Below are 27,009 nucleotides of genomic sequence, written 5' to 3'. Positions count from 1 at the left end.
ATAAAAGAAATAAACTCAAGATGACATATTGATTCTGAGTCCAGCATTTTTGGGGAAAAGATCACATGTGCATTTGGCACCTAGAAATTACATTTGTTACCAATACTTAATATTGTCAAGAGTTTTAAGCTGCTACTGTTTTTGGAGGCCTGGTGGCTAGTTAAAAATTGTACCGTGGCCCAAAAGAGTCATTTACTTATTTATTTTACAGATTTTATTTTTAAGTAATATCTACACCCAATGTGGGGCTCAAATTCACAACCCGGAGATCAAGAGTCACATGCTCTACTGACTGGGCCAGGCAGGCAACCCCCAAAAAAGTCATTTAAGAAAAAGAAAGAGGAAGAGAAAGAGGAAGATGAAGGAGAGGAACTCCTCTAAAAATCCTCGATCAAACTTACTTGGAAGCCTTGGCTCTTCCCTGGGTAAAACTACTTTTACACTGTCAGTTCCTAAGGGTTTGTAGAATAGGCTGAAGTTCAGGAATTTTTCTACATGGAGTCAAAGTCTGTTAGCCCCTTCCCATTCCTCCTTCAAATACTTGCCAACAGAAGAGAGAACTCTGAAACGTTGAGCCATGTGCCTTCTTTTATTCAAAACCAAATCACCAATACTTAAGTACAGGTGCTCTACATTCATACTGCTAAAACCTAAACATGTTACCATAAAAAGACCAACTGCTATTAAGCAAGCTGCTTATACAACACCTTGTGTAGATTAAAATCCCAATACTATCAGTCCTCTTTTTTAAAAGATTCTTTTAGCCTCTCCTAAATTAGAACAATTATATCCCATCACTGTGGCCTTTTCGTTTCTACAGAGTGACCCAAATGTAACCAGCCTAATATCATATAAGACACATTTTGAAGTGTCTCATTACAGAAAACTAAAGCACAAAAAACTAAATAAGGCTGTTTCTTATGACCAGTAGAAAAGCCAAGGCATGGATTCAGATAACCCAAAAGAATCCCTGCCCTAAACATTGGCTTAAATGGTCTATGAAGCGAGGCAGAACAATAAAGTATGGTGCTGGTAATCTAAACCAGATGTTCGTAAATGAGCGCTGGCAACATCGGTGGGATCCCAAGGCCTCCTGAAAGTGCTGTGGGGTTCCATAAATGTTTGGCTTATATTCCATTTTCAAAGTATTCTTTATTTAAAAGCTATGATAATGTCTTTGTCACATTTATTAATGTGTAATGAAAAACAGCATACACACTCAACTGTGTTAAAAAACCAAATGTAAACGCATCAGTTAAGCTGCCAGGCCACCTTGATTTTATGCAGACCCTGGAAGAGAGCTTCTCCTGCTGGCTTTTTCCATGTATATCAACTTCTTGTAAACATGTCACTGATTGGGAAGGCTGCAGCTCTGCACAGAACTCTTTAAAAACTCAGGTTTGCACATGGATGCTCACGCACACTATACCCTTCAGGAATAGAGGTTACCTGTGGAGAACAACTTGCTCAATAGGATGCAATTAAAACAAACTATGAAAATAAATAAGAAGCTACAGCTGTAATTACAAGAGCATCCATAATCCAATTCCAAATTTAAGTCTCAATGCTCCCAATGTAGAAGAAATTTGTACCTTGGGAAGCAAATGTATATTAATAAAGGATCACATCTCTGTAATTTTTTTCTTACCATGGGAAAAAAATTCAATCATTAAGACAGAAAAGGTCTGAATAGCCAAGTAATAAATTTACAGATTTTGAATTTTTTTCTACACAGTAACAATCCGCAGGGTCAAATGATTCTAAAATCTCTATCGCCACTGTTTCTACAATGCTACAAATTTTACAGATCCTTTCATACACAATCACATAAATTCTTTTAAACTTGATTTTGAAATTTAGGAAAGTAAGTATCTTCAATCAATTGTTTTTTTTTCTCTTTCACCTAACATTGCAATTGCATCCCTTTATTTACTGCATTGGGGTTTTTACGTTTATTTATTTATTTTGAAAGAGAGAGTGTGTGTATGTGTGTGCACTCGTGCCAGTGAGCAGAGTGGGGGTGGGGCAGAGAGAGAGGAAGAGAACCCCAAGCAGGCTCTGTGCTGTCACAAGCAGGCAAGCACAGAGCCCTACTCAGGGCTCAATCTCACGGAACATGAGATCATGACCTGAGCTGAAACCAAGAGTCGGATGCTCAACCGACAGAGCCACCCAAACGCCCCCACGGTATTAGGATTTTCTAGGATTTTAGGATTTTTTGCAGTATGGCATTGCTTTCAAATTCCCAAACTGACAGAAAAGAAAAAGTTATATTTAACTTAAACGATGTCTTTGTCACATTTATTAAAATGCCTGAATTTGGAAAAGCTGTCTTGAAAAAGATTAAAAAGGAAAATTATAATATTAAATTATCCATAAAATAACAGCCACCTTTGAAAGGACATTCAGTGAGCCTAACACATGCTGCCTCAAACTTCCCCACTGAAATAATCCATAATAACATAAAATAGCCTTGGACTCCCATATTTGGACACTACAGCCTGAAGTAAATGTAGTAAAGAATGCAAATTTGTTTAATTTTTTCTCTGAAAAATCCTCTCATTAAAAAAAGTCTGTTCAATGCAGTGGCCACTACACCCCAGTACGAGAGGCACGGTCCACAGCGTGATGCGTTCTAATGTACGCCCATTTGCAGCAATTAAAACACAACTTTTTCCAGTTTATTCAACAGCAGCATTTATTCTTCCTTGAATGAATAACTTACATTTTCATGTTTCATATGTTTAAGTAACCGCAGTTCTCTGTAGGTCCTTTTGGCATGAATGATGGACTGAAACGGTCTGGAGAGCTTCTTCACTGCCACACGTAACCCAGTTTTTGTGTCAAAGGCAGCACTAAGGAAAAAAAAAAAACACAGGAAGAATTCATCATTAAATGTGCTTTAAATATTTCAAAATCAGTATTTATAAGGCTTTTCCATTTTCAGATTAAATGGGTCTACACAAAGATACATAAAAAGTAAAAAGTATAAACATAAAAACTAAAACAACCTATAATCCTACTATCCAAAGTAATCTGTTATTTTTGGTGTTTCCTTCTCATCTTTTTTTTGATGCATCTAAATCAGGGATCAGAAAATTTTTTCTATGAAGGACCAGATAGTAAATATTTTAGACTCTGGGAGGCTTAGGGTCTTTGTCACAACTCCTTAACAACTCTGTGGTCATAGAAAGCAGCTAGACAATAAATTTAAAAATGGATGTAGTTGTGTCCCAGTTAACACGAAAATAAGCAGCCACTTCATCTACATGAGCCAGTAGACTGATATATAAAGAGCTGGACTCTGTCTTCTCTGATGTAGCCTTCACTGTCACCTTGCCACCAAATACTGCCTGACCAGAGAGGAGGGCTTGGGATGCTTTCAGGGCAATGAGTTGGCACAACAATTTCCTGAGCATCTACAAAGTATCTGCCACTTTTTAGAAGCTTAGATGTAGTAAGGAACAGGTCAACAAATCTCAGCCCTCAGGGGATGGGGGGAGGGAAGAGCAGGATAATAAAAATAATTTCAAATAGTGATGAATGTTAGGACTAAATAAAACAGAATGGGACAAATGAAGACAGCCAGTGGAGTTTTGCTACTTTAGCTAGAATGTCTGAGGAAGTACATTTGAGCTGAGACGACTGAATGATGAGAAAGCAATAGCCGTATAAAGGTATAGGGAAAAAGAACTTCAAACAGAAAAAAACAACAACAGTATTATTAATATTTATGGGGTCTTTATCACATACCAGAAACTATTCTAGGCCCTTTACATTAATTTTTAAAATTAAAATTAAAATAATTTTTAATCCCTAACACCCCTACAAAGTGAATGCTATTATCATTCCCCCAGTCAGAAATTCGGAAACTGAAGCACAGAGAGATTAAGCAACTTGACCATGATCACAAAGCTAGAAAGCGGCAGGAGCAGGGAATCTGGATCCACAGCTCATGCTATTAACCACTTTGCCATGCTGCCTCTCAGAAGAGCTAGTGCAAACAAAGGAAAAAAGAAACAGTGGTAGAAAAACTATGGCGTGCTGGAGGGCATAAAGATGGCCTGTGTAGGTGGGACACAGGGAGCAAGGGGAGAGTAGAAAAGCATGAGGTCAGAGGCATGGGCAGAGGCTAGATCATGTAGGACAACTACAGCAAGAATCCTGATGTGTATTTTAATTATTTTTAGAGACTGGGCTAATCCAATCATGCCACATCCTCCTGTTTATCTCAGCCTCTAATGGGCATCCAAGACTTTGGGATCATCTACCATGACCAAACTCTTTCCCATGTGACTCTGTACTTGTTCCAGAAGTTCCCCTCCCTTCACTCCCAAATCCTTACACGATGTCCTTACTCTTCAACTCACAATTTGTTATCAACTCCTGTAAATCTTCAACCCCTTTTCTGAGACTTCCCTCCAACTCTTTGATTTAATTGAAACTAGGCTCTACCTTGAAGACACTACTTGTCTTACAGCCCTGCCCTTAGCGGGCACATCCCAGGTACCTCAAAGCTAGCAGGTGGGGCAGATGTCCTCCTTGCCAACCATGCCTACTTCCAGCCTCTAATTCTCCATTAGTTCCATTCTCCCTGCTGCTATAATCCACTGACCTGGAATTTTCCATTATTTACCAAAAAGTTAGTTCCTATCTCAAAGTCCCTCTCCACCCTCAACATCTGTCATCATTCTTGGCAACTTCAACATCCAGGTGGAAGGCACATCCAACATCCTGGCCTCTCGGTTTCCTGACCTCTCCAGGAAACTCCACCTCGTCCAGCCACCTCCATGGTCACACCCTGGACCTCTGTCTCCACCAAAAGCTGCCCTGCCTACACAATTTTGAATGCCAGCACCCATTTTCCATCACAAACCTTCTTTGCCTTTCAGTTTACTTCTAGTTTAATTGTATCCTGACTACAACAATTTGTGGACCTCATCGTCATTGCCTGATTCGACCCTTCAAGCCCTCTCCCATCTTCATTTTCCTTCTCGCCTGGCTTACATTACATGTTCCCTTGTGTGTTTGCCTCTCTCTCCTATACTCACCTGGATAAAGTCTGACTTTGGGTGATCTCAACTATTTTTATTTCCCTTGTCTGAATCCAAGAACAAATTGTGGTTGAAGAAAAAAAAATGGACAATCATACAGACTGGTTTCATTCTTAATTTCTGGCCTTACCCTCAAATAAGGCTCTCAAAACTGCCACTTTTTTTTTAAGAATTTTTTTTTAAGTTTACTCATTTATTTTGAGAGAAAGAACATGAGCAGGGAAGGGGTGGAGAAAGAGGGAGAGAGAGAAAAGAAGAGAGAGAACCCTTAGTAGGCTCTGCACGTCAGTGCAGAACGCAACACAGTGCTTGAACTCATGAACCGTGAGATCATGACCTGAGCTGAAACCAAGAGCTGGACACTCAACCGAGCCACCCAAGTGCCCTAAAACTGCCATTTTTTTTCCCTAGGAAGTCCATTTTCTTACTCAAAGTCGTCATTTGACACTGTCACTCTCTTCAAACCTCTAATTCACTCTCTTCCCTCAAAGTTGTCCTTGGCTTCATTGGGAAAATAGAAACCATCAAAGGGAAGCTCCATCTGCCTCCTGGGTAAGTCTACAAACCCACCTGCAGTTGGACCTATCTTCTCTGCTTTGTCTCTTGCTCTAACTAAGAACACATGTCCTTTCTTTTTTAAATTTTTTTTTTCAACGTTTATTTATTTTTGGGACAGAGAGAGACAGAGCATGAACGGGGGAGGGGCAGAGAGAGAGGGAGACACAGAATCGGAAACAGGCTCCAGGCTCCGAGCCATCAGCCCAGAGCCTGACGCGGGGCTCGAACTCACGGACAGCGAGATCGTGACCTGGCTGAAGTCGGACGCTTAACCGACTGCGCCACCCAGGCGCCCCGAACACATGTCCTTTCTTACAAAAATCCAAGACCTCTCGCTTTGGAGCCATCTCCCTCCTCCTTTCAAGTTCTTTACTCCTTCATTTCTTTTCTCTCTCCATTCTGAGTTTCTGCCTATCTTCTGGATCATTCTCATCAACATAAATATGCTCTAGTTATTTCCCACCCTCAACAAACAAACAAAAACTTAACCTTGAAAGCTCCTCACTACAGTTAATGTTCTCCAAGGGTTCTCAAAGTATGGTTCCTAGACCAGTAGCATTTGTGTCACCTGGGAACTTATAAGAAATGCACATTCTCAGGTGTCACCCTAGACCTACTGAATGGGAAACCCTGAAGTGGGTCCAGCAATCTGTATTTTATGAAGCCCGCCACATAACTCTAACCCACAGTGAAGTCTATACCTCTGCCATTCCACAGACCAGCAACACTGGCATTATGTGGGAGCTCTTTAGAAATGCAGAATCTCAGGCCTTAAAGTAGAATCTACATTTTGACAAGATCTCCAGGTAATTCATGTGTATCTTAAGGTGTGAGTCATTTCCTTGGCTCCCATTCTTTCCTCAACCCATTACACTGAAACCGTTCTTCTCGGGTCATTAATGACCTGTTACCAAATCCAACTGCCACTTTTCTGGATTAGAAATTGACATGGTTAACACTTCCCCTTTCTCTAAACACTCTCCATTCTGGAGTCCGTATCAGCACATTCTACTGGTTTTCTGTGACCTCTATGGCAGCTCCCTCTCTGTCCTCATTGCATGTGGTTCCTCTACTTGAACTCTGTTAGTTCCTGAGGGCATGGCACTAGGCCCTCTTCTCTCTCCTACATTCTTCTGGATAATCTCATCTACGTCCAAGACTTAAATGCCATCTTATATTGAAAACTCCCAAATTTCTCACTGAAATCCCTTCTCTGAGCCTGACTGCCTTCCTAACATCTCCATATGAAAAACACATAAGCACCTTAAAGCTTAGCAAGTTCAAAACACCTATGACTATTCCTCTCCTTGTCTCTTATATTTCAATAAATGGACTTTCCATCCAATTGCTCAAGTCAGACATCTGAGTATCACTTGTTTTCTCCCTTTCCTCCAGCTCCAGTCTCCTGGTCCCCATCCAAACCTATCAGCAAGTCTTGTAGTTTCCCATCTCCAAAATACATCTCTAATTCAACTTCTCTTCATTGCACTGCTAACATACTATTCCAAATCATCCTCGTCACCAGCCTGCCTTCTTCTGCTGGTCTCCCTACCTCCTGTTTTGTTACATTCTTTTTTTTTTTTAATTTTTTTTAACATTTATTTATTTTTGAAACAGAGAGAGACAGAGCATGAATGGGGGAGGGTCAGAGAGAGGGAGACACAGAATCTGAAACAGGCTTCAGGCTCTGAGCTGTCAGTACAGAGCCTGACACGGGGCTCGAACTCACGGACCGTGAGATCATGACCTGAGCCGAAGTTGGACGCTTAACCGACTGAGCCACCCAGGCGCCCGTTTTGTTACATTCTAATATACTCACCACAAGCATCCAATTCAATCTTTTAAAAATATAAATTAGATGACACTACCCACTGCTTTCAAACCCTTCAAGAAATTTCCTTGGTACATAAAATAAAATGCAAGTTTCCTATCATAGCCTACAAGGCTCAGATGACCTGACCACCAATGACCACTCTAACCTGCTCCTGCATGACTCTTTCCTTTCCCCCAGCCACTGTTTTGAACATGCTGGCTCCTTTTAGTTCCTTAAACTCTTCAGACAGGCTGTTTCTGGTTCCTGAGCTGCTCTTCTCTCCCACCTCCACTCTACCCTACAGCCGAATCCTTCTTCTTCAAGCATTGGTTTAAATAGCCATCCCCCTCAGAGATGTATCAACAGGTCTGTTATTCTCTGTCACAACACCCTCCTTCTTGTGTCCTTCCTTATCCTACAAAAAGGGAGGGGGTGTTCTCTTCTCTCCCACTCCTGTTCCTACAAACCCATAAAATAATAACTTCTTCCCTCTTGGAAGTACCAAGTCAACTTATACTCTTCTCTAAACCCCTCAATGGCTCTTGTGAGACAGAAAATGGCCCCTGCTATGTGACCCATCCTCCTCAACTCTCCACCTCAGTTTGCCTGCCCACCTGTAGGCTGAACATGTTCTCTCCTCCACTGATAAGCCCTTGGGGACCTCCTGGAGCAAGGAATGTCATCAGGTTTCTAGCTGACCTGCCTATGACTGAATGTGCAAGTTCAACTCAGTAGGGAAAAAATAAGAAGGCTACTTGAGCTGCCTGTCCAAGCTGTTCTCCATGCCAATATGTAATAAAGTACATATTTTCATCTCTATTTGACTCCTGTATCTATTCAGCAAAAGGTAGGCTAGGATTAATCAGTACCCTATCCCAATAATCACAATTTATTACTGTATGTTTGTTTACCACCCAGCAGGGTGGTTAAATAAGGGCTAGGGCTTTGGTATTAGACAATCTGGATTTTAATTCAAATTCTGTCACTTAGTAGCTATATAATCTTGAGAAAGTTAATTAAATTATCTCGGGCTTATATATAAAATGAGGATAAGGTACGTATCTAATAAAGAGAATGCTTGTTAAGATTAAATGTGATAACTTTTGTAGTAGCTTTAGCAAAAGGGCCTGACCTATAGTAAAGCTTAATTATTAGACACTAATAATGTCTGCCTTTCCCATTCATCATAAGCACCTGGAGGGCAGTTACTGTCTTCTGGTTTATCACTTCTATATTGCCCAGTACTTAGCATAATGCCCGGCAGGGGCACACTCTCAAAATATGCTTAACAAAAGCATGAAAGAGTATTTTGTAATGCAGTTATCTGAAACATGAAAGAAAAATCTTCAACTTTATTATTTGGCTCTCAATTTTTACAAATTCAGTAGCATCCAGGGGCACCCAGCTGGCTCAGTCAGTGGAGCATGCGACTTACGATCTCGGGTTGTAATTTCGAGCCCCACATAGGGTGTAGAATTACTTAAAAATAAAATCTTAAAAGAAAAATAAATTCAACAGCATCCAACAAGAAACTGATAGTAATGTTAAAAACATACAATCATTGAGTGCTTTGTTATTGCAAGACACTGTTTTTAGATCTTTACATAAATGAACATCTTTATCAAAAAGACATCATTATTGGGGCGCCTGGGTGGCTCATTTGGTTGAGCGTCCAACTCTTGGTTTTGGCTCAGGTCATGATCCCAGGGTCATGGGATCAAGCCCAGCGTTGGGCTCCCTGCTGAGCATGGAGCCTGCTTGGGATTCTCTCTCTCTCTGCCCCTTTCCTCAGCTGGTGCGTGCTCTCACTCTCTTAAAAGAAAAAGACATTATTATTATTTCCATTGTACAGATGAGAAAACTGAGGCACAAAGCGATTAAACAATGTGCCCACAGTATGGACAGAAAATGGCAGAGCTGAGATTCAGATTCAACTGGTATGTTTTCAAGCACGAACTCTTAATGGATACCATTGAATGACTCCTTAATGGATCTCTGTATGGAACTCTTAAAGAATAATCAAGTTCAACTTTGCCAACAGTTCAGTCCATTTTAAATATATCCTAATTATATGAACTCTGCTTTTCTAAAATGCTTCCTACTATAATTAATTGCATTTCATATGGACAAAGTATTTCTTGTAATTTTACATTGAACTCAGGATAGCATTAATAAGCATTTCAGAAGAAAAAACTTTCACTCTGGATGCATTACTTTATGTAGGGGAAGTTTCTCAATCCCTAAAGTTCTAACTACTCCCTGTGAATTTAGGACACCGATGGAGTCAATGATGTGGTTTCTTACAAATACCAAAGTATCACTTCCTGAGTATTTGCTGAAATATCTCCTTCACGAGAGCTTTATGGATATAAAAGAAACACTAAACATAGTACCTGATATCACAGAACTTGCCATCTGAGATTAGGAAACATACATGAAAGCAAAGAACGCCCAACAACACAATGTAACTATACACAGTTGACCACGTTTCTACAAAGTGGGTTCAAAAATATATACATTGAGTATACAAATTTATATATAGTGGCGTCCAGCTGGCTCAGTCGCAAGAGCATGTGACTCTTCATCTCAAAGTTGTGAGTTCCAGCCTCACGTGAGGTATAGAGATTACTTAAATAAAACTTAAAAAAAAAAATGTACTTATGGGGTGCCTGGGTGTCTCAGTTGGTTAAGCGTCTTGATTTTGGCTCAGGTCACAATCTCAGGGTCGTGAGATCGAGCCCAGTGTGGGTTAATATTCTCTCTCTCCCCCTCCTCCCTCCACTCTTTCTGCCCCTCTCCTGCTCTCACTCTCTAACTTGTGTGTTCTCTCTCTCTAAAAAAATTAGGTTAAATAAAAATAACATTCACACTCTCTCACTTGTGGGTTCTCTCTAAAAAAATTAGATTAGGGGCGCCTGGGTGGCGCAGTCGGTTAAGCGTCCGACTTCAGCCAGGTCACGATCTCGCGGTCCGTGAGTTCGAGCCCCGCATCAGGCTCTGGGCTGATGGCTCAGAGCCTGGAGCCTGTTTCCCATTCTGTGTCTCCCTCTCTCTCTGCCCCTCCCCCGTTCATGCTCTGTCTCTCTCTGTCCCAAAAATAAATAAACGTTGAAAAAAAAAATAATAAAAAAAAAATAAAAAAAAAATAAAAAAATTAGATTAAAGGGGCGCCTGGGTGGCGCAGTCGGTTGGGCGTCCGACTTCAGCCAGGTCACGATCTCGCGGTCCGTGAGTTCGAGCCCCGCGTCGGGCTCTGGGCTGATGGCTCAGAACCTGGAGCCTGTTTCCGATTCTGTGTCTCCCTCTCTCTCTGCCCCTCCCCCGTTCATGCTCTGTCTCTCTCTGTCCCAAAAATAAATAAACGTTGAAAAAAAATTTAAAAAATAAATAAATAAATAAATAAATAAAATAAAAAAATTAGATTAAATAGGGGCGCCTGCGTGGCGCAGTCGGTTAAGCGTCCGACTTCAGCCAGGTCACGATCTCGCGGTCCGTGAGTTCGAGCCCCGCGTCAGGCTCTGGGCTGATGGCTCAGAGCCTGGAGCCTGTTTCTGATTCTGTGTCTCCCTCTCTCTCTGCCCCTCCCCCGTTCATGCTCTGTCTCTCTCTGTCCCAAAAATAAATAAACGTTGAAAAAAAAATTTAAAAAAATTAGATTAAATAAAAATAATAAAAATTACATATAATATATAAATTGGGTTCAAAATATGCAAATGTTTACTGCAGCCTGTTCACAAGAACAAAACCAGAAATGACCTTAATGTCCAACGACAGAGAATTTAGATTATGGTACATTCTCCCATATATTGTAGCCATTAACAAGAATCTCCACAGAGTACTAACATGTACATGTTATATTATTGATGGGAAGAAACAACTTTCAGAAGTAAAGAATGAGCCTATCTGTGGAAAAAAAAGTGTACTTGTACATGTATATATACATGTGCAGACAAGAAATATCTAAAATATTCAGAATTTTAACATTTTTACTTATTTATATTTTTCTATCCTCTGATTTTTTTTGAAAATGAGCTTATATCTTTTAATAAGGTCATTAGTGAATTACAAGCATAAGTCATCTATATTGTTCTATTAACCTAAAATAAAAAATAGGTACTAACTTTAATAAAGCCACTATTAACATTGTATCCCGTTCAAATGATACTTACATAGCTATACTCACAGAACATAAATTTGTATCCTCTGTTCGTAAGCCATAAGCATTTTCCATTTTACTAAACAATAATTTACAGTAATTTCCTTGAATATCTGCAGCACAATCTACTTAACTATTCTCTTTATTGATGGGCATTATAGCCATTCTATTCATTCACACACACAAATACTATAAAAACTACTACAATGGACATCTTAATTCATACTGCTTCATCAATAATTGCATGATTTCCCTAGAACAAATAATTTTTACTTCAAAGGACATACACTTGCACTTTTTAAAACATAATACGCTTACAAAAGAGAACAAGCAGGAATTGTTCAGAGAAACTGCTTTCTGTTTATCAGTTAAGCAGAATCCCTATAGCAAAGCTACTGAAACAAGGAATATACAACCCATCCCCAACACCACTGCTTTAAGCATTTAACTGCTCTGACCTAGCCTCCCATTACTATCACTAATCAAAACAATGTTTGGAGAGAGGAGAAATCACTCATTTCATCCTAAACTGAACACTGTAATCACCCAAAGCAGAAATTATTAACAATTTCTTAATCACCTAATAAAACCAATTAAATACTCAAAGGAAAGAAATTCAAATTTACTGAATACCTGACCATGTCACATACTATCTGGGAAATGTTTAATCCTTATAATAACTTTTTGAGATAGTTATATTTACTTTCCAAAATAAGAAACTGATGGTCAGAAATATTAACAACTCACCCAAGGTCATGTAACTCATACACAGTGGGATTCAAACCTAGATTGGTCTAATTTCAGTGTTCACTCTTTTTCCAGAATGCCAAACTGCCCAGGATTAAGGGCAACCCAAGGAGCAGCTACTGGCTTTGCCTTTATGATAATGATTCACTTACTAGTATTACCAGTCGGGCCTCTTAATCACATTTTTTAAATTAGAGCTACAAATAAAAACCTTGTTTTCATGAACAACATCATAAAATGGAATTATCTTTACAATGGTGAGGTTCTCCAAACTAAAACTCAGGATACATTGCTTAATAAGTTTTCCCTCCAACTGTAAATTCACATAAAGTCTCCCAAAGTTCTAAAATTAACTCACATTTTACAAAGTTATTGATATGGTAAAGAAAAAACTAAAGAAAAAAATGTAAAACTCACTGAAAGCAGTTATGTCACAGTCACTCATCTGCTATGAATCCAGTGCATAGGATATAATATTCATTAAATAAAACTGAATGGTTAAGTACACATTCATACTTGCCTCCTCCCTCCCTGAAAAAAACTGGCTTACTAGATTCTTAATATATCCTAATAGAATTGTTTAACTTCTAAATTTATTTATCCTACTTTATTCCACAATGGATTTAAAGCAGCCTGGAACTGTACATACATAATTTGAAATGACAGTGATTACAGGAGAGTAAACTCTGGACGGATGAGGTTAATATACAAATGTATATCATGAGGGGCGCCTGGGTGGCTGTTACGTCCCACTTCAGCCTAGGTCTTGATCCCGCAGTTTGTGAGTTCAAGCCCCGCATCAGGCTCTGTGCTGACAGCTCAGAGCCTGGAGGCTGTTTGGGATTCTGTGTCTCCCTCTCTCTCTGCCCCTCCTCCAATCATGCTCTCTCTCAAAAATAACCATTTAAAAAATTGAAAAAAAAATGTATATTGTGAGGTCCTGTCTAAATACCCATTAGAGGTGGGTCTCAATTTTGGCTCTGAGTCCACTAAAGCCATCACACAACAAGAGAACACAACCAGTTAAGACATGAGTCACAGGAACCATATAATAAAAACAAACTGGGTACTCAGGAGAACTGAAGAAAGGCATAATTATTCCTGTAGTAAAACCAGAGAAAAGTTCCTCCTGTGTATGTTTATGAAGGAGACACTGTATAATGTGGTAAAAATGTCCTAATCAACATTCTTACACAAATATAATAGTGGGTTTCTGATGGTTCTTTTCTTAGAGTATCCATCAGTGGAGACTTTCATAAAGCCAACATACAGTTCATTATTAGCAAAGGTGGGTGGAGAGTACATAATAGCATGGCACTCTGCTCTCTGACGGACTTAATCAAAGAGGAACTCTTAAGTGTGTTTAGAAAAAAAGAGAGTAAGTTCCATGTTCCTCAGAATCCTCCAAAGAGGATTTTCACCAACTGAGCTTTTGATAGGTTTAGAGACACAGGTTTTGTTTCTGCTCCGTGGCTGGCACCCAGCTTGCAGATTTTGTGTAGCAAAGTAGAGGCAGATCAACACACTGTCCCAGCCAGGTGAGCTGCTAGGTAGAGGAAGAGAGACAGCCCCTTAAGAAAGGCGAGGGGCTGCGTACCGAGGACAAGTGCCCACACTCACAGAGTGTGGGAGTGTACAAATGACAGCACCAGGTCTTTCCTCAAAAAACAACTGGGGTTTTCCGCAAACAGAATGAAGAATGAGCAATCACCTGACAAGTCTCTGAGTAATCTGTGGGGATCAGAAGTGGTTTTACAGTTTCTTTCAATGGTCATAGATGACTTCACTAATCCCTGAATGATGTTAATGAGAAAAAAATGAACCCTCAATCATGGTTAAAAAGACAAACACAATTTTATTTTTGGAAATTAATGAAAAATTTAAATATATTAAAATTTGTAGTTACAATGAATTAACAAATTCTCATTAGTGCATTAAATTAACTAAAATACCTAAGGGGAGAGGTACCTGGGTGGCTCAAGGGGTTAAGCATCAACTACATTTTGGCTCAGGTCATGATCTCATGGTTCATGGGATCCAGCCCCACGCCTGGCTCTGTGCTGACATGAAGCCTGCTTGGGATTTTTTCTCTCTCTCTCTGCCCCTCCCCTGCTCGTGCGCGTGTGCGCTCTCTCTCAAAATAAATAGACTTGAATGTGTATCTAAGGGGAAAGAAATAGTTTGCAAAAACATGACATCTCTTCTCCCGATCATACAGTTTGAGGGTTTTTTCCAATTGAATTCAGGTTAATTGATAACAGCCTTTAAAACGTGCCTTTTAAATAACTAAGTAATTTATACTACTAACTTGGGAACTTTCTCTTTACCTAGAACACCTGATACAAATTTCAATATACAGCATACTGGAAATATTTTTTGGCACACATCTCCCTCTATTACAGAAATCCACTTTTCCTTTCTTCTAAATTCAGGCAAATGTGCAAGTATCCCTGTAGTTTTTTATTTTTATGCTCTACCCCTCCATTTTGGAAATAATGTCATGAAAATAAGGCAAATTTATGCAAAAACTAGAACTCAAGTTTTGATTTAGGAACCTCAAAAAATATTCAGAGAAGCAAGAAACTTAAAACGGACTTTTAAAACTTGTAACATTTGAAACATTGTTAGTTTTTTTTTAAATATCTTCACTAACTCTCAAATACTTTTTCTAAATAACACTTTGATTTTTTTAAAAAAATCACAAAATTATTTGACTATTTGCAACTATATATATAGTACTTTTAAGTGGAATTTAGTTTCTTACAATAACACTTTCATACTTATGGGCAGAACAACAGATGTTATTAACACAATTGTTACAAGTATGTACAACATGACCAGTTCTCTAGCTTTTCAGTTTTAAACATTCCTCTCAAAGAAGCTCAAAACACAAATAACATATAAAAAACCCTATCAACGGATTAGTACCCTGAATGGAAAAAGGAATTTAATTGACCACATAACTCGCCTTACATAACTATTAAGAACTTTTATGCAAATTCAGTATTTTCATGAAAATCTCATTCAGATAGGAAAATGTATTTGTGACAGGATTTATCAGGGACACTAGTTATGTGGCTGGAATTCAGGGCATGACAACACATATGCGAGATACTTGCCACTCCTGATTGGCCCAATTCTTGCTGCAAAACTTCTAAGCAACTGGAGCAAAAATGTTTTTCACAATTGTTTCAATTTTTATTAGCCTGATGAAAACTAAAATTCAAACAATGCAGAAATTCACTTAGACGTGCAGTCTAAAAATCCAAACTGGGGCGCCTGAGTGGCTCAGTTTGTTAAACATTGGACTCAGGATTTCGGCTCAGGTCATGATCTCAAGGTGGTGAGATCGAGCCCCACCCACTGCTCTGGGTGCAGAGCCTAAGGTGTGTTCTCTCTCTCTCTCTCTCTCTCCTGTTGTCCCTCCCCTGCTCATTCCCCCTCCCCTTCTAAAAAACAACAAAACAAAAACAAAACAAGAAAGAAAATAAAATGATTTTTGTAAGATATTTCTTCCTTGAAGCTTTAAAAGTCACAGTGGAGGGATGTCTGGGTGGCTCAGTCAGTTAAGCCTCCCGCTCTTGATTTTGGCTCAGGTCATGATCTCATGGTTCCTGAGATTGAGCCCCACATTAGACTCTGTGCTGACAGCACAGAGCCTAGTTGGGATTCTCTCTCTTTCTCAAAATAAACAAATAAACTTTATAAATAAGTAAATAAATGCCACAGTGGTGTCTGTTACCATATTTTTTTTTTACTTTATTTTTTATTTTAGAGAGAGAGACAGTACAAGCAGGGAAGGGGCAGAGAGAGAGGGAGGGAAAGAATCACAAGCAGGCTCCATGCTCAGCGCAGAGCCCGACGTGGGGCTCAATCCCACCAACCTGGGATCATGACCTGAGCTGAAACCAAGAGCCCAACACTCCACCAACTGAGCCACTCAGGTGCCCCTGTTAACGTATTTTTTTTATTGCAAATGCAAAATGATACATATGCATCAAGAACAATAGTCACCTCATGTTGATTACAAAAATATTACATGTAGATTATTTTATTACATGTGGCATTATTTTCCCAAGCCTCATTAGAATGTTGTCACCATGGGTTTATCTTCTCTACTTTTGTGTTTGAAAACTTCAGTAACAAACATTTTGACGTTATCATTAAATAATTTTTAACTGCATGCAAGCAAATATGAAATAAACTAACCATGTTACATTGTAACTATTTAGTATTACAATCAATGAACTTTGCTTTGCTACTACAATTAAAAGGCTTTTACAGTAATAGTGCTGATAGGCTTCATATCCAGAAAAGCACCCTTACAAGTATATGCTATGAATATGAGTATCTATAGATGCATGTAACAGCCATTAATGTGCCTTCACAATTTTTGGTTTGCTTAGTCTGTGACTCTCCATCTTATATGACATATATTTTACAGTAACATTTAATGTATTACCCCCAAATTTGGTGGCTTAAACAAGATTTAGTATCTCACAGTTTTTGTGAGTCAGGAATTGGGGAGCAGGATGCTGAGTGGTTCTGGCTCATAGTCTCTCATGAGGGTGCAGTCAGGATGCTGGCCTTAGTTGGCTACAGTCATCTGAAGGCTTGACCGAGGCTGGAAGCGCCACTTCCAGGATGGCTGCCTTACATGGCTTTGGCAGGCCTCAGTTCTTCGCAATGCGGGCTTCTCTTCAGGACTGCTTGGGTGTCTTCTCAGCATAGCTGCTGGCTGTCCCTGAAGTGGTGGTTCTCAACAGAAGGCAGTTTTCCCCCAGGGGATATTGTATAATGGCTGAGTCATTTTTGCCTGTTACACCTGAGGGGGGGCAGTGTTGAGGGCGCTGGGGAGGGGGGTGCTATTGGCATCTCTATATGGGTAGAGGCCAGGGATACTGCTAAACATCCTTCACAGCAAAGAGTTATCTGGCCCAAAACGTCAATAGTGCTGAAGTTGAAAAACTGCTCTAGAGAAACTCATTTCAGAGAAACGTTCAGAGAAAAGAGCAAGATGGGGGCCACGTATCTTTTATGACCTACCCGTAGAAATCACACTCCATCATTACTACACATTCCATATATTAGAACAGTGAGTCAGTAAGTCCAACCTTCACTGAGGGTGAAGATTATGAGCTCCACCTCCGTAAAGGAGAAGCATCAAATAATTTATGGTCATATTTTTTTTTTTTAATTTTTTTTTTTTCAACGTTTATTTATTTTTGGGACAGAGAGAGACAGAGCATGAACGAGGGAGGGGCAGAGAGAGAGGGAGACACAGAATCGGAAACAGGCTCCAGGCTCTGAGCCATCAGCCCAGAGCCTGATGCGGGGCTCGAACTCCTGGACCGCGAGATCGTGACCTGGTTGAAGTCGGACGCTTAACCGACTGCGCCACCCAGGTGCCCCTGGTCATATTTTTAAATCACTAAACATAGTGACTTGATTTTTTTAAACAAAATATTGGAATTTTCGAGATATCTCAGTTACTTTTGGGAATATTGTATTACCTAAGAATCTTTTTACTGCCCAAGGAAAATCACTGGAATTCCATTTAACAAAGCTACTTTTCATCCTAGTGAATGGTCTCTATGGGATTTTGATGCTCTAATCTCAAAATTTTCTATTAAGCATAAACGTATGCGGTGTGATACAGAGAAAAGTAAACTAGTAGTCAAAAGATCTGAGTCCTAGTTTTGGTTCTGGCACTTCCTAGCAGGTGATCTCAGACAAAGTTTCTACAAGCCTGTTCCCAAATCAATAAAATGGGGGTATCACCAGCTCTCTTTATCTCACAATGCTGTTTTGAGGTTCAAATAAGATTATGTGACTACTTTACGAACTATAAAAGATAGTTTTAAATGTTTTAAGTTGAGGGGTGCCTGGGTGGCTCAGTCAGTTGAGCATCCGACTTCGGCTCAGGTCATGATCTCACAGCTCGTGAGTTCAAGCCCCACGTCGGGCTCTGCGCTGACAGCTCAGAGCCTGGAGCCTGCTTCAGATTCTGTGTCTCCCTCTCTCTCTGTCCCTAACCCACCTGCATTCTGTCTCTCTCTCTCAAAAATAAATAAACATTAAAAAAAATTTAAATGTTTTAAGTTGAAATAACATGCTATTATAAAATAGTTTCACAATCAGCTTCCAGCATGGGGTTTAACACATAGTAGATTCTCAATATGTATTTTTAGATCTCTTATTCTCAAATCTGAGGTTGAGTAAACCTCTGAGATAACAGTAAAATACAGAAATTAAAATATAATTGAGGGACCAAATCCTTGATCATTTGTTGTCATGATATGGATAACTAAAATATAGTTTCCTCAAGTTAAAATACACATTATTCAGCAATTAGATAGGATCTAAGACTACAATCAGCAACATAATGTAGCCAATATTTTAGACACTGAACTAAAACAAAAAACAAAAAATCCCTTTATTATTTGTTTCCAAACCTAAACCATGAAGGAGAGCAGAAGCTATAGGTGATCTGTGTATCCTCCAGTACCTGGAACATAATGCAAGATTAATAAATACATACCAAAACAGGTAGTTCTTGACCTCAAGAAACTGAGAAATCTAGCTGGGGAGTCAGAATAAATACTCAAACAAATCACTGAAGACTTTTAAAAGCAATACATTTGCTTCTTCCAATCCATTCTACACACTCCAGTCAGTATCAATTTTAAAACACTTTTCTCTCGATAGTTTACAACTCAAGAAACTTTAACAGCCCTCCATGGCCTAGAAAAATGCAACTGCCTTAGCCCTACTCCAGACCTAGTTCTTCATTTCTGGGTGTAGGACCCAAGTGCCTACAAATGATTCGGAAGTACAACCAGAATCTACAAAAGCTCCACAAATGATTCTGAAGTACAACCAGAATGAGAACCACAACTGGGTTCACCCTACCTGAGATATTCTTGCTGTCAAGCTAGTCCATCTCATAGTTAATTCTTAGTTATGTTTTCTCCTGTTACCTTAAAACATTCCCTTTCCTCCTCTCCAAATATTACCCATCTTTCAAAATAATCTTCAAATGCTTTTTCTTCCATGAAACCACTCAAACTACAAAAGCCCACAATGCACCCATACCTCTAGACACATCAATACCTTTTTTATATACACAGTTCACTTATATTTTATGTCTACTTCTTTTAACATTGATGGACATTTAACACTAATGGATGACCAACAGATTTTCTTCACTACAGTAAATCTAAAGCATAAACGAATACATATACACACACATTTCTAACTCTCAAAATCATGCTGCCTTAATATTAGTTACAGAAACCTTCAGGCACTTGACTCATTATACGATTGCAGTTTTCATGAGCACTGTCATTTATCAGTACCAATGAAAGCTTCCTTCAAACATCACCTCCATATCTCTTAGGATGAACCATATAAGCTTATAACATCAATCTATTCGTAGGGTAGTTAGTGCCACATTTGAGATCATCCTCAAGCAATGTGTAGAAAAATTATCAAGGGAAAGCATGAAACATTACATTTCAATGGACTTGAAATCCAAAGGGTTAGATATTTCTGAGATAAGGTTTGGAAATACAAATATGGACATACAAGTGTATGAGGAGCAAGGCTACTGTTAAGATTGTATCAGATGATAAATTCAAAAAGAATATGCACAGAAAGTATAGTTTTTCTATCTTTTTGGAGGTGGAAGGTTCAAGTTATCCTATCTAGTTTTTCCTCAGGGCTAATCAATCCAAATATGTAGGGTTATATAAGTAGGTCTCAACAAAGGGTGATTTGTCCCCAGGGGACATATGGCAACGTCTAGAGACATTTTTGGTTGTCACAACTGGAGATTGCTACTGGCATCTAACAAGTAGGGTACAGGGATGCTGCTAAACATCCTACAATGCCTAAGAGCCCCCCACCAACAAAAAAAATTACCAAAATTACCAAAAAAAAAAAAAAAAAAAACCCAAAATGTCAATAGGTTGAGTAACCCTAGGTTATATTATATTTGGAAATGTAAACACAGCTTGATAGATGTTCATGAAACTGTCTGTTTTCTTAATTTGCTATTTTCCTCCCTTTGGTTCCCTTTAGCATCGATATCATTTAACTTATTGAGATTGCTAACCTCAAAGGAGATCATTCAAAGCATAAAGAAGGCACTTAGGACGCTAAACTAGGAATAGAAAATGAAGCAAGACAGAAGTATAATGTGAAGAAAACTATTAGAAGTTTATCAATACAAGATGTCAACATCGATATTTCACTTCGATTTAATACTAAAATCATTAGGAAGCCTAATTTTATTACACCAAATGAGGAAGATAACTAAGATTTTCCGAGCATTTGGTAGCCTGGAGCAGAAAACGTAAATAGAAACTATTATGCAAAAGTCTAAGTTCAAGAGGCTCAAGTTAGCTAAAGCCCTACATGGGTATCACAGAAGAGGGGGGTAAAAAAAAAGAAAGAAATAGCTCTTGGGGATATTAAGAATAAAGCATTTATTTCTGGGGATAAAGTTCTTTTTACCACAGGAATGAGGAAATAGAAAAAAGAAGATTTCGATATTACACTTGCATAACCCAGACACTTCAGGCTGAATGTCATAGGACAGACTAAGGGCATGATTAAGGGCACCATCCCAAGTGGAAGTACAGGACTGGGTTAAGAATCTAAAGGACCTCTACCCTCACAGTCCCTTGCTTCCCCTAAAACACAGCCTCCCTGAGCCCTGGGCAGATCAAAAGAAGAAGTTCTGACCTATTGTGGGCACGTGCTGATGTCATCACTTTCTAGATCTGAATCATCAGATGAAAAGGCTTCTCTGACACAGATTTCCAATACATATCCTTACACAAAGTTGCCCTAGATATAAAAAGTGACCAGTATATCACTGGAGTCAAGAGAGACACAAAAGAATCTAAAAGAAAATTTCAAGGGAAGCAGTAGAAACCTAAAGGTAGATACGAGATGGCAACTTAAGTGAAAGAATGCAGAATAGAACAGCTACAGAGGACATCCAAAGCAATCTCTGAGGAACCAATGTAAACGTGTCCCTTTCAGACTGATATGTTCAAAAGCAGGCACCCTTCCTGCTTTTTCAGTTTTTTTTTTTTTTATCTTTATAAACACAACACCTAACACAGTGCTTAGCACTGCCAATATTGAATTAATGAATTCAAGAAAACAAAGGGGACAGTTGGTGTGCTTTTTTGCCTTTTTTTTTTTTTTTTTTTTTTTTTTTGTGGCATGCTTGTGTGTTGTGTGATGCCTACACTCTGGACCATAAGCCTGCAAAAGCAACCAATGCATACTTGTGGGCAAACTGACAGTAAAACACACATACTCACATACCTTCCTTCATGTCACAGGCACAGTGACAATACCACCAAGGCCTAGAGGTTTTGAGGAAAACAAGGAAATCTGTAACAACATCATTCAAAGTAACAGGAGCCAACGTGTTCAGGGTCTAAAGTTACCCAGACAGCAGCTAGACAAAATAAACATTTGTTCTATTACCTTTTTGTTATGTTGCCATGGGAATCTGTGTTTAGGAACACTTATTTTCCGCAACTAGATGATAGAGCAGTAAAAGGGGGATAGCTCCCGTGAAAGAGGAGAGAAGCCTGTATCTATAAAGGCAAGGAAGACAATAAATCCTATGGGGTTTTGTAAGGTCACATACATGCAGGATCTTTCAATCTATTCAAATTAATCGATCTATTTCAATTTATTCAAGTTAACAGAGACGGCTTTGGAGCCTCACAACTAAAACATTAGTAACAGGTAACAGTCATCGGGGGAAGGTGGAGGAATGTAAAGCAGATGCAGAGCCAAATAACACAAAAAATAAATGAGATCTGCAATGTTGAAGGCAGGTAAAAATGTCTTTTAAAATATGACCCAATAGTACGAAAAAACCTAGAAGCCCAAAGAAGTTAGAAAACATTCAACCTGCCAGCAGGCTAATCTTCTTTTGTCAGCAGAAGTCTAGAGCTAATCTCTTTGCTCCCTTCCTTTTGGCAACAGAAACCTGAAAAAGTGAAATAAGCCCATGTTATTTAAAGAGCTGGACTGGAATACCCTGAATTTCTAGGGCCCAACAGAAGTACTGGCTCCGGTACTCAGAGCCTTCTGGAATGACAGTTGTGCGCATGGGTTTGGGCAATGCACCAACTCATCGGACTCCCCCGTTCTACCCTGAAGTATTATTAGCACCTCTAATGGGTGCTAACAGTTCTTACAAAAGTTCTTATAAGGCCAAGTAAGGTCCTTCATGATCCCTGTGCATCTGCAGCCCCTCCACCCTCTTCTACTACTATTTGGCCCCTGGTTCATTCAGTGCTAGCCAGACTGGTCTCCTAGCCATTCTGGAGAGAGGCTGTCGCCTCAGAGCCTTTGCAACTCCTGATCCTTCAGCCTGGAATGTTCTTCCCTCCACACCCAAGTCCAACCAGTGTTCTAGATCACTTCCTGCAGGTCTTTGCTCAACTGTCACTTCATCATCCAGGCCCATCCTGACTATCCTGCTTAAAAGTGCAACACAGCCATCCCAATAATTCCTCTCCGTACCTTGCTTCATTTCCCCCACAGCACCAACCATCTGACATACTAAAAAAATTTTTTTTAATTTATTACCGACTTCTACTTTCATCCCTCTTAGAATATAATTTCTTATGGGCAAAAATTTTTGTCTGATTGTTCATACTCCATTTCCAACACCTGAAGAACGACCCATAACATAGTAGATGCTCAGGGTATCAGTATAACACACAGTCCTATCCTCAAGGAACCCATCTTTCTTTCCCTTTGCTTTCACAATCCTTACAATACTCCAAAGTTCAGATAATGGCACTAAAATCTACCCATTTGTCCATAGTCAAAACTTAGGGGTCATCCTAGACTCCTCTCTTCTATACTCTTTCTCCCCCACCTTCCACCTAGGAGCCAACAACTCAGAATCCAGGACCCATTTGTCAAAAGTGCAGAATTTACAGACCACCATTTTCCTCATTCTTAAAAATAAATTCTTAACAGGTTGAAATGCTGGAAAACCAGCTAATTTTATAAATCTTTAAGACACATGCACTTAATTTATGAAAATCCCTGAAAGCTTTATTTACAAAAAAATTTTTCAAGTTTAAATAGTTCTTTTTTTGTTCTTGTTTTTTGTTTGTTTGTTTCTCTTGTCCTGAAAAAAACATGCGCGTGACTTCTAACTACATGGCAACCATGAGAGGAAATCCCTAGGTTCCAGGTCAGGGAAACTCACTTTACAATGAGGTTTTTATTGAGCATTACAGTAATGATACCTCTTAGATAGGAACAAATCAATACAAAATTTCACAGTAAAAAGCAAAAATCTAATGTATTTTCAAAAGCCTGGATAAGCAACTATTTCTATAATATCCTATAGTTATATAACACAAATATGTACAGATAGTCCCAACTTTACAAAATGCACATTGAAGAATTCCAAACCAACAGGATTCATAAATTCAGGAAATAACTATTTGCACTAATAATTACTTGGGGAAAAAAATGTAATCTGGGCAATGAGTTCATTTTTGGTCTATCAATTCTGAGGAAGAGGGGTAACTTTAATAAGTTAGGTCACTACCCCTCAGATTACCTACGCAATGATGGTGGTGGGATTGGAGCTGTACAGTCACAGCTGTATTGCAAGTGACTCAGCAACCCTTCTTCACAAAAGAAGAGGGAAGGACAAACAGCACAAGAGAAGATGTCATCACACAACCTCAGCAGCTTACATGTAGAAGACGACTTCTAAAGTGTCGAAACCCTAGAACCAAATCCAAGGTACCACTGGCAAGCAAGCCATTTCCTTCAACGGATGAATCTCGTTCTTCACCTATATAACTAGGTTAATAACACCAGCCTTCAGAGAGCAGGTGAAGACTGAACGATAATGCTCTGAATGAAAATACTTTATAGTGTAAAATCCCATACAAATGTCAATTTATACTAAAGTGAGAGTGATCTAGCCCAGTGAATTTTTCCACCTTTGGATCCTAAGCCTCAGGGGCTCAATGCCATGTGCACTGTTGCCCATGAAAGGCCAAAGTCAACACACAGATCACCTCTGAAGCTGAGCTAGAGGGAAATCAAAAACAGAGTACTCTTCAGCATCAAGAAATTAAACTGGCGGAACTGAAAAGCCAGAGATTCAGAATACTCTTATTTAAAAATGGGAGCAAGCAGAAAAGCATCAGTTAAAAAAAAAAAAAAAAGGATTCAATAAATAAAATATGACTTTATAACAAACTTGACTGAATTCTTTCTTAAAAGTCTTTATATATAAATAATATAAATATTTGCCACTATCTTTAAATATTTATTGGTTGGTACTGGCAACATGCAGCCAATCACCTTGCTTTTGGTTACAAACAAAAGCAAACGGGAAGAAAGATCAGCATGGGCCTATTATCACCACTAGAAAAATAAAGGGCATGCCCCCCTTACTGATCAGGAGTCAAGAAAGTCATCTTTGCATAGTCAACAATGATGTATATTCATTTACTTGTGCCCTGGCTCATCCTAAAAGAAAAAAAAAGAAGATTAAAAATGGTGAATGGCTAGCAACACTAAAATTTAGCTTTGTTTATTTTTATTATATTTATGTATATACAATCTTGTTCCACAAAGCATATAGGAAGTTGGATTTGATATCGTAGTAAATTTTGCCATCCTCTTACTAAAAATCTTGTATGTGCTTTATATACTGATGATAAATATAAACCACAAAGCAAAATGCCTAGAACATAGTAAGCAATCCATACAATGTAGTTATTATTCGCATTAGGCTATAAGCTCTCCGAGGGAATGGATTACCTCGTTCTGTCTTGTTCAGGGCTCTATCTCAAGAAACCTAGCCCGTTACCTAATCCGTAGTTGGTATTCAATATTGTTGAATAAACAATTGAATATGACTTAAGAGTAATTCTCAACTCTCGCCTATTTTATGGCTGCCACTGCTCCACCTCCTCTAATCAACAGCAAAGGTCTGGAAAAACCATACCCAGAGGAAAGGCATTTAAGTTCCTGTTTATATTTCCTTAAACTCACCACAAAGAGTCCCCCTTTCTGTCTCCAAACCAGAAAATCAATGCTTCGCAACAATGTATTCTTAAACGATTTTGCTTCATTTCCCCTCACTGACAATGCACAAAGTTCCTTAAAACTTCAAGACTTGGTCTAGTTCCCTTTACCCCCTAAAAAGGAAAAGCATATTTATAAAACCTTATCAACTCTCAATTTCTAGTCTGATTCCTTGATCTTTGATTCACAGTTGGTTATCATACAGGCTGCTACTTGCTTTTTTACTATATACTTAGTACAAATTAAAATAATGAAAATAGGCTTAATATAAGAAAACTTTTTAACTTATACATCAAAGCGTATCACACTTCAGAGCAATCAAATTAGGAAACTGACACATATTTCAGTGAGGCTGCATTCCTTAAAACACTTTCAGAGATTCTTTTTTGGAACAGACTTCAGATCCAGTTCTACGAGTCACACAAGAAATTCTGTCGTTACTTTACAGTTACAACTCCTATTTGACCTAAAACAGTATCATCAACTTGAATGCCTAATCTTTTTCACCAGACGTGAGTACAAACTCTCTTATTTGGATTCAGTTTGATTTTGTTATTCCCTAAAGTCAAATCTGCCCCCAAAGGATGAAGGTAGTGAAAAATAACACAGGCTCCAGAAAGGATACTAAAAGAAATTAAAAAAAAAAAAAAATGTTTTCTGCAACACCTGAAAAACTGCTAATTGAAAGAAACTCGTCAAGTAACTCTGAATGAGAGAACACTTACTTGTAAATCCAAATTTTGATATTTTCAATCCAAAATCAGTTACATTTATTTACAGTCAATTGTCACATAGTATCAGATGTATATTCCTCCACCAATATACCATACCTTACACTTCCAATCCCTTGGGGAAATACTACTAAAAAACAATGAACAAGCTCTGCCCCCCTGTAAAAACACCTAAGAAACTTATCGGTGGAGGTCTCTGAGGAAAGGAATAGCATGGTTGGAGAACAAGAAAGGAAATGAGACTTTTCACTAAATATCCTTTTATACAATGTGAATGTATTACCTATTTTTAAAAATCTGTTTAACAAAGTACTTCAATGTGTCAGAAACTGCAGGCTTCTGTAAGCCAGAAAGTATAGTACTAAAGAAATGTAAAGGTCATTTTAATGACACTTTACTGTAAATCTGGATCTCTAGTTCCAGTGCAAAGCTGTTCATACCAACAACAGGAAAACTGCAAGCAGTTCTTTTGAAGTTCACTAAACTCCCCATAGTTAAGATATTCTGCTTTACCATTCCATTAAAGTTTAAGCATCATTGGAAACAAAAACTTGGTACTATAAAAATTAACGTGTCAATTCAAGAATGAAAAATAGAGGTAAAATAATCAGCTATTAAAGGAGCCACAATCCAAATACATCTTTGAAAATGAGCAAATAACACACACACATATATGTGTATATGTAATAAAAATGTTGCAAATTCCCTTAAAATGTAAACTGTCGCACTATAAAAATGGGGAAAGATGTCAAGCATGGTACCATCAGCAACTTAACTCAAGCAGCTTGAACTAGAAAATGCAATATGATCTGTTGCTTGACACAGTTGCACAATCTCAATTAC

The 27,009-nt window shown here is 38.7% G+C and overlaps 1 protein-coding gene across 6 annotated transcripts in view; it reads right to left on the bottom strand.

Annotated features, from left to right (window-relative positions):
* Positions 1-27,009, bottom strand: part of MAPK14 (mitogen-activated protein kinase 14) — a 76,315-nt gene that overhangs the window by 47,761 nt on the left and 1,545 nt on the right. For all 6 annotated transcript variants that reach the window (XR_003968808.1, XR_003968809.1, XM_030315363.1 and 3 more), the window contains exon 2: positions 2,726-2,855. Coding sequence is in view for 4 of the 6 variants with exons in the window: in XM_030315363.1 (XP_030171223.1) it covers positions 2,726-2,855 (130 nt within the window). In the remaining 2 variants the exon portion in view is untranslated. The remainder of the gene's footprint in view (positions 1-2,725; positions 2,856-27,009) is intronic.

The sequence above is a fragment of the Lynx canadensis genome, chromosome B2 (assembly GCF_007474595.2).
Source record: "Lynx canadensis isolate LIC74 chromosome B2, mLynCan4.pri.v2, whole genome shotgun sequence".
Lineage (NCBI taxonomy): Eukaryota > Metazoa > Chordata > Mammalia > Carnivora > Felidae > Lynx > Lynx canadensis.
The sequence above is the reverse complement of the archived record's forward strand: the minus strand, read 5'-3'. Positions and strand labels throughout refer to the sequence as shown.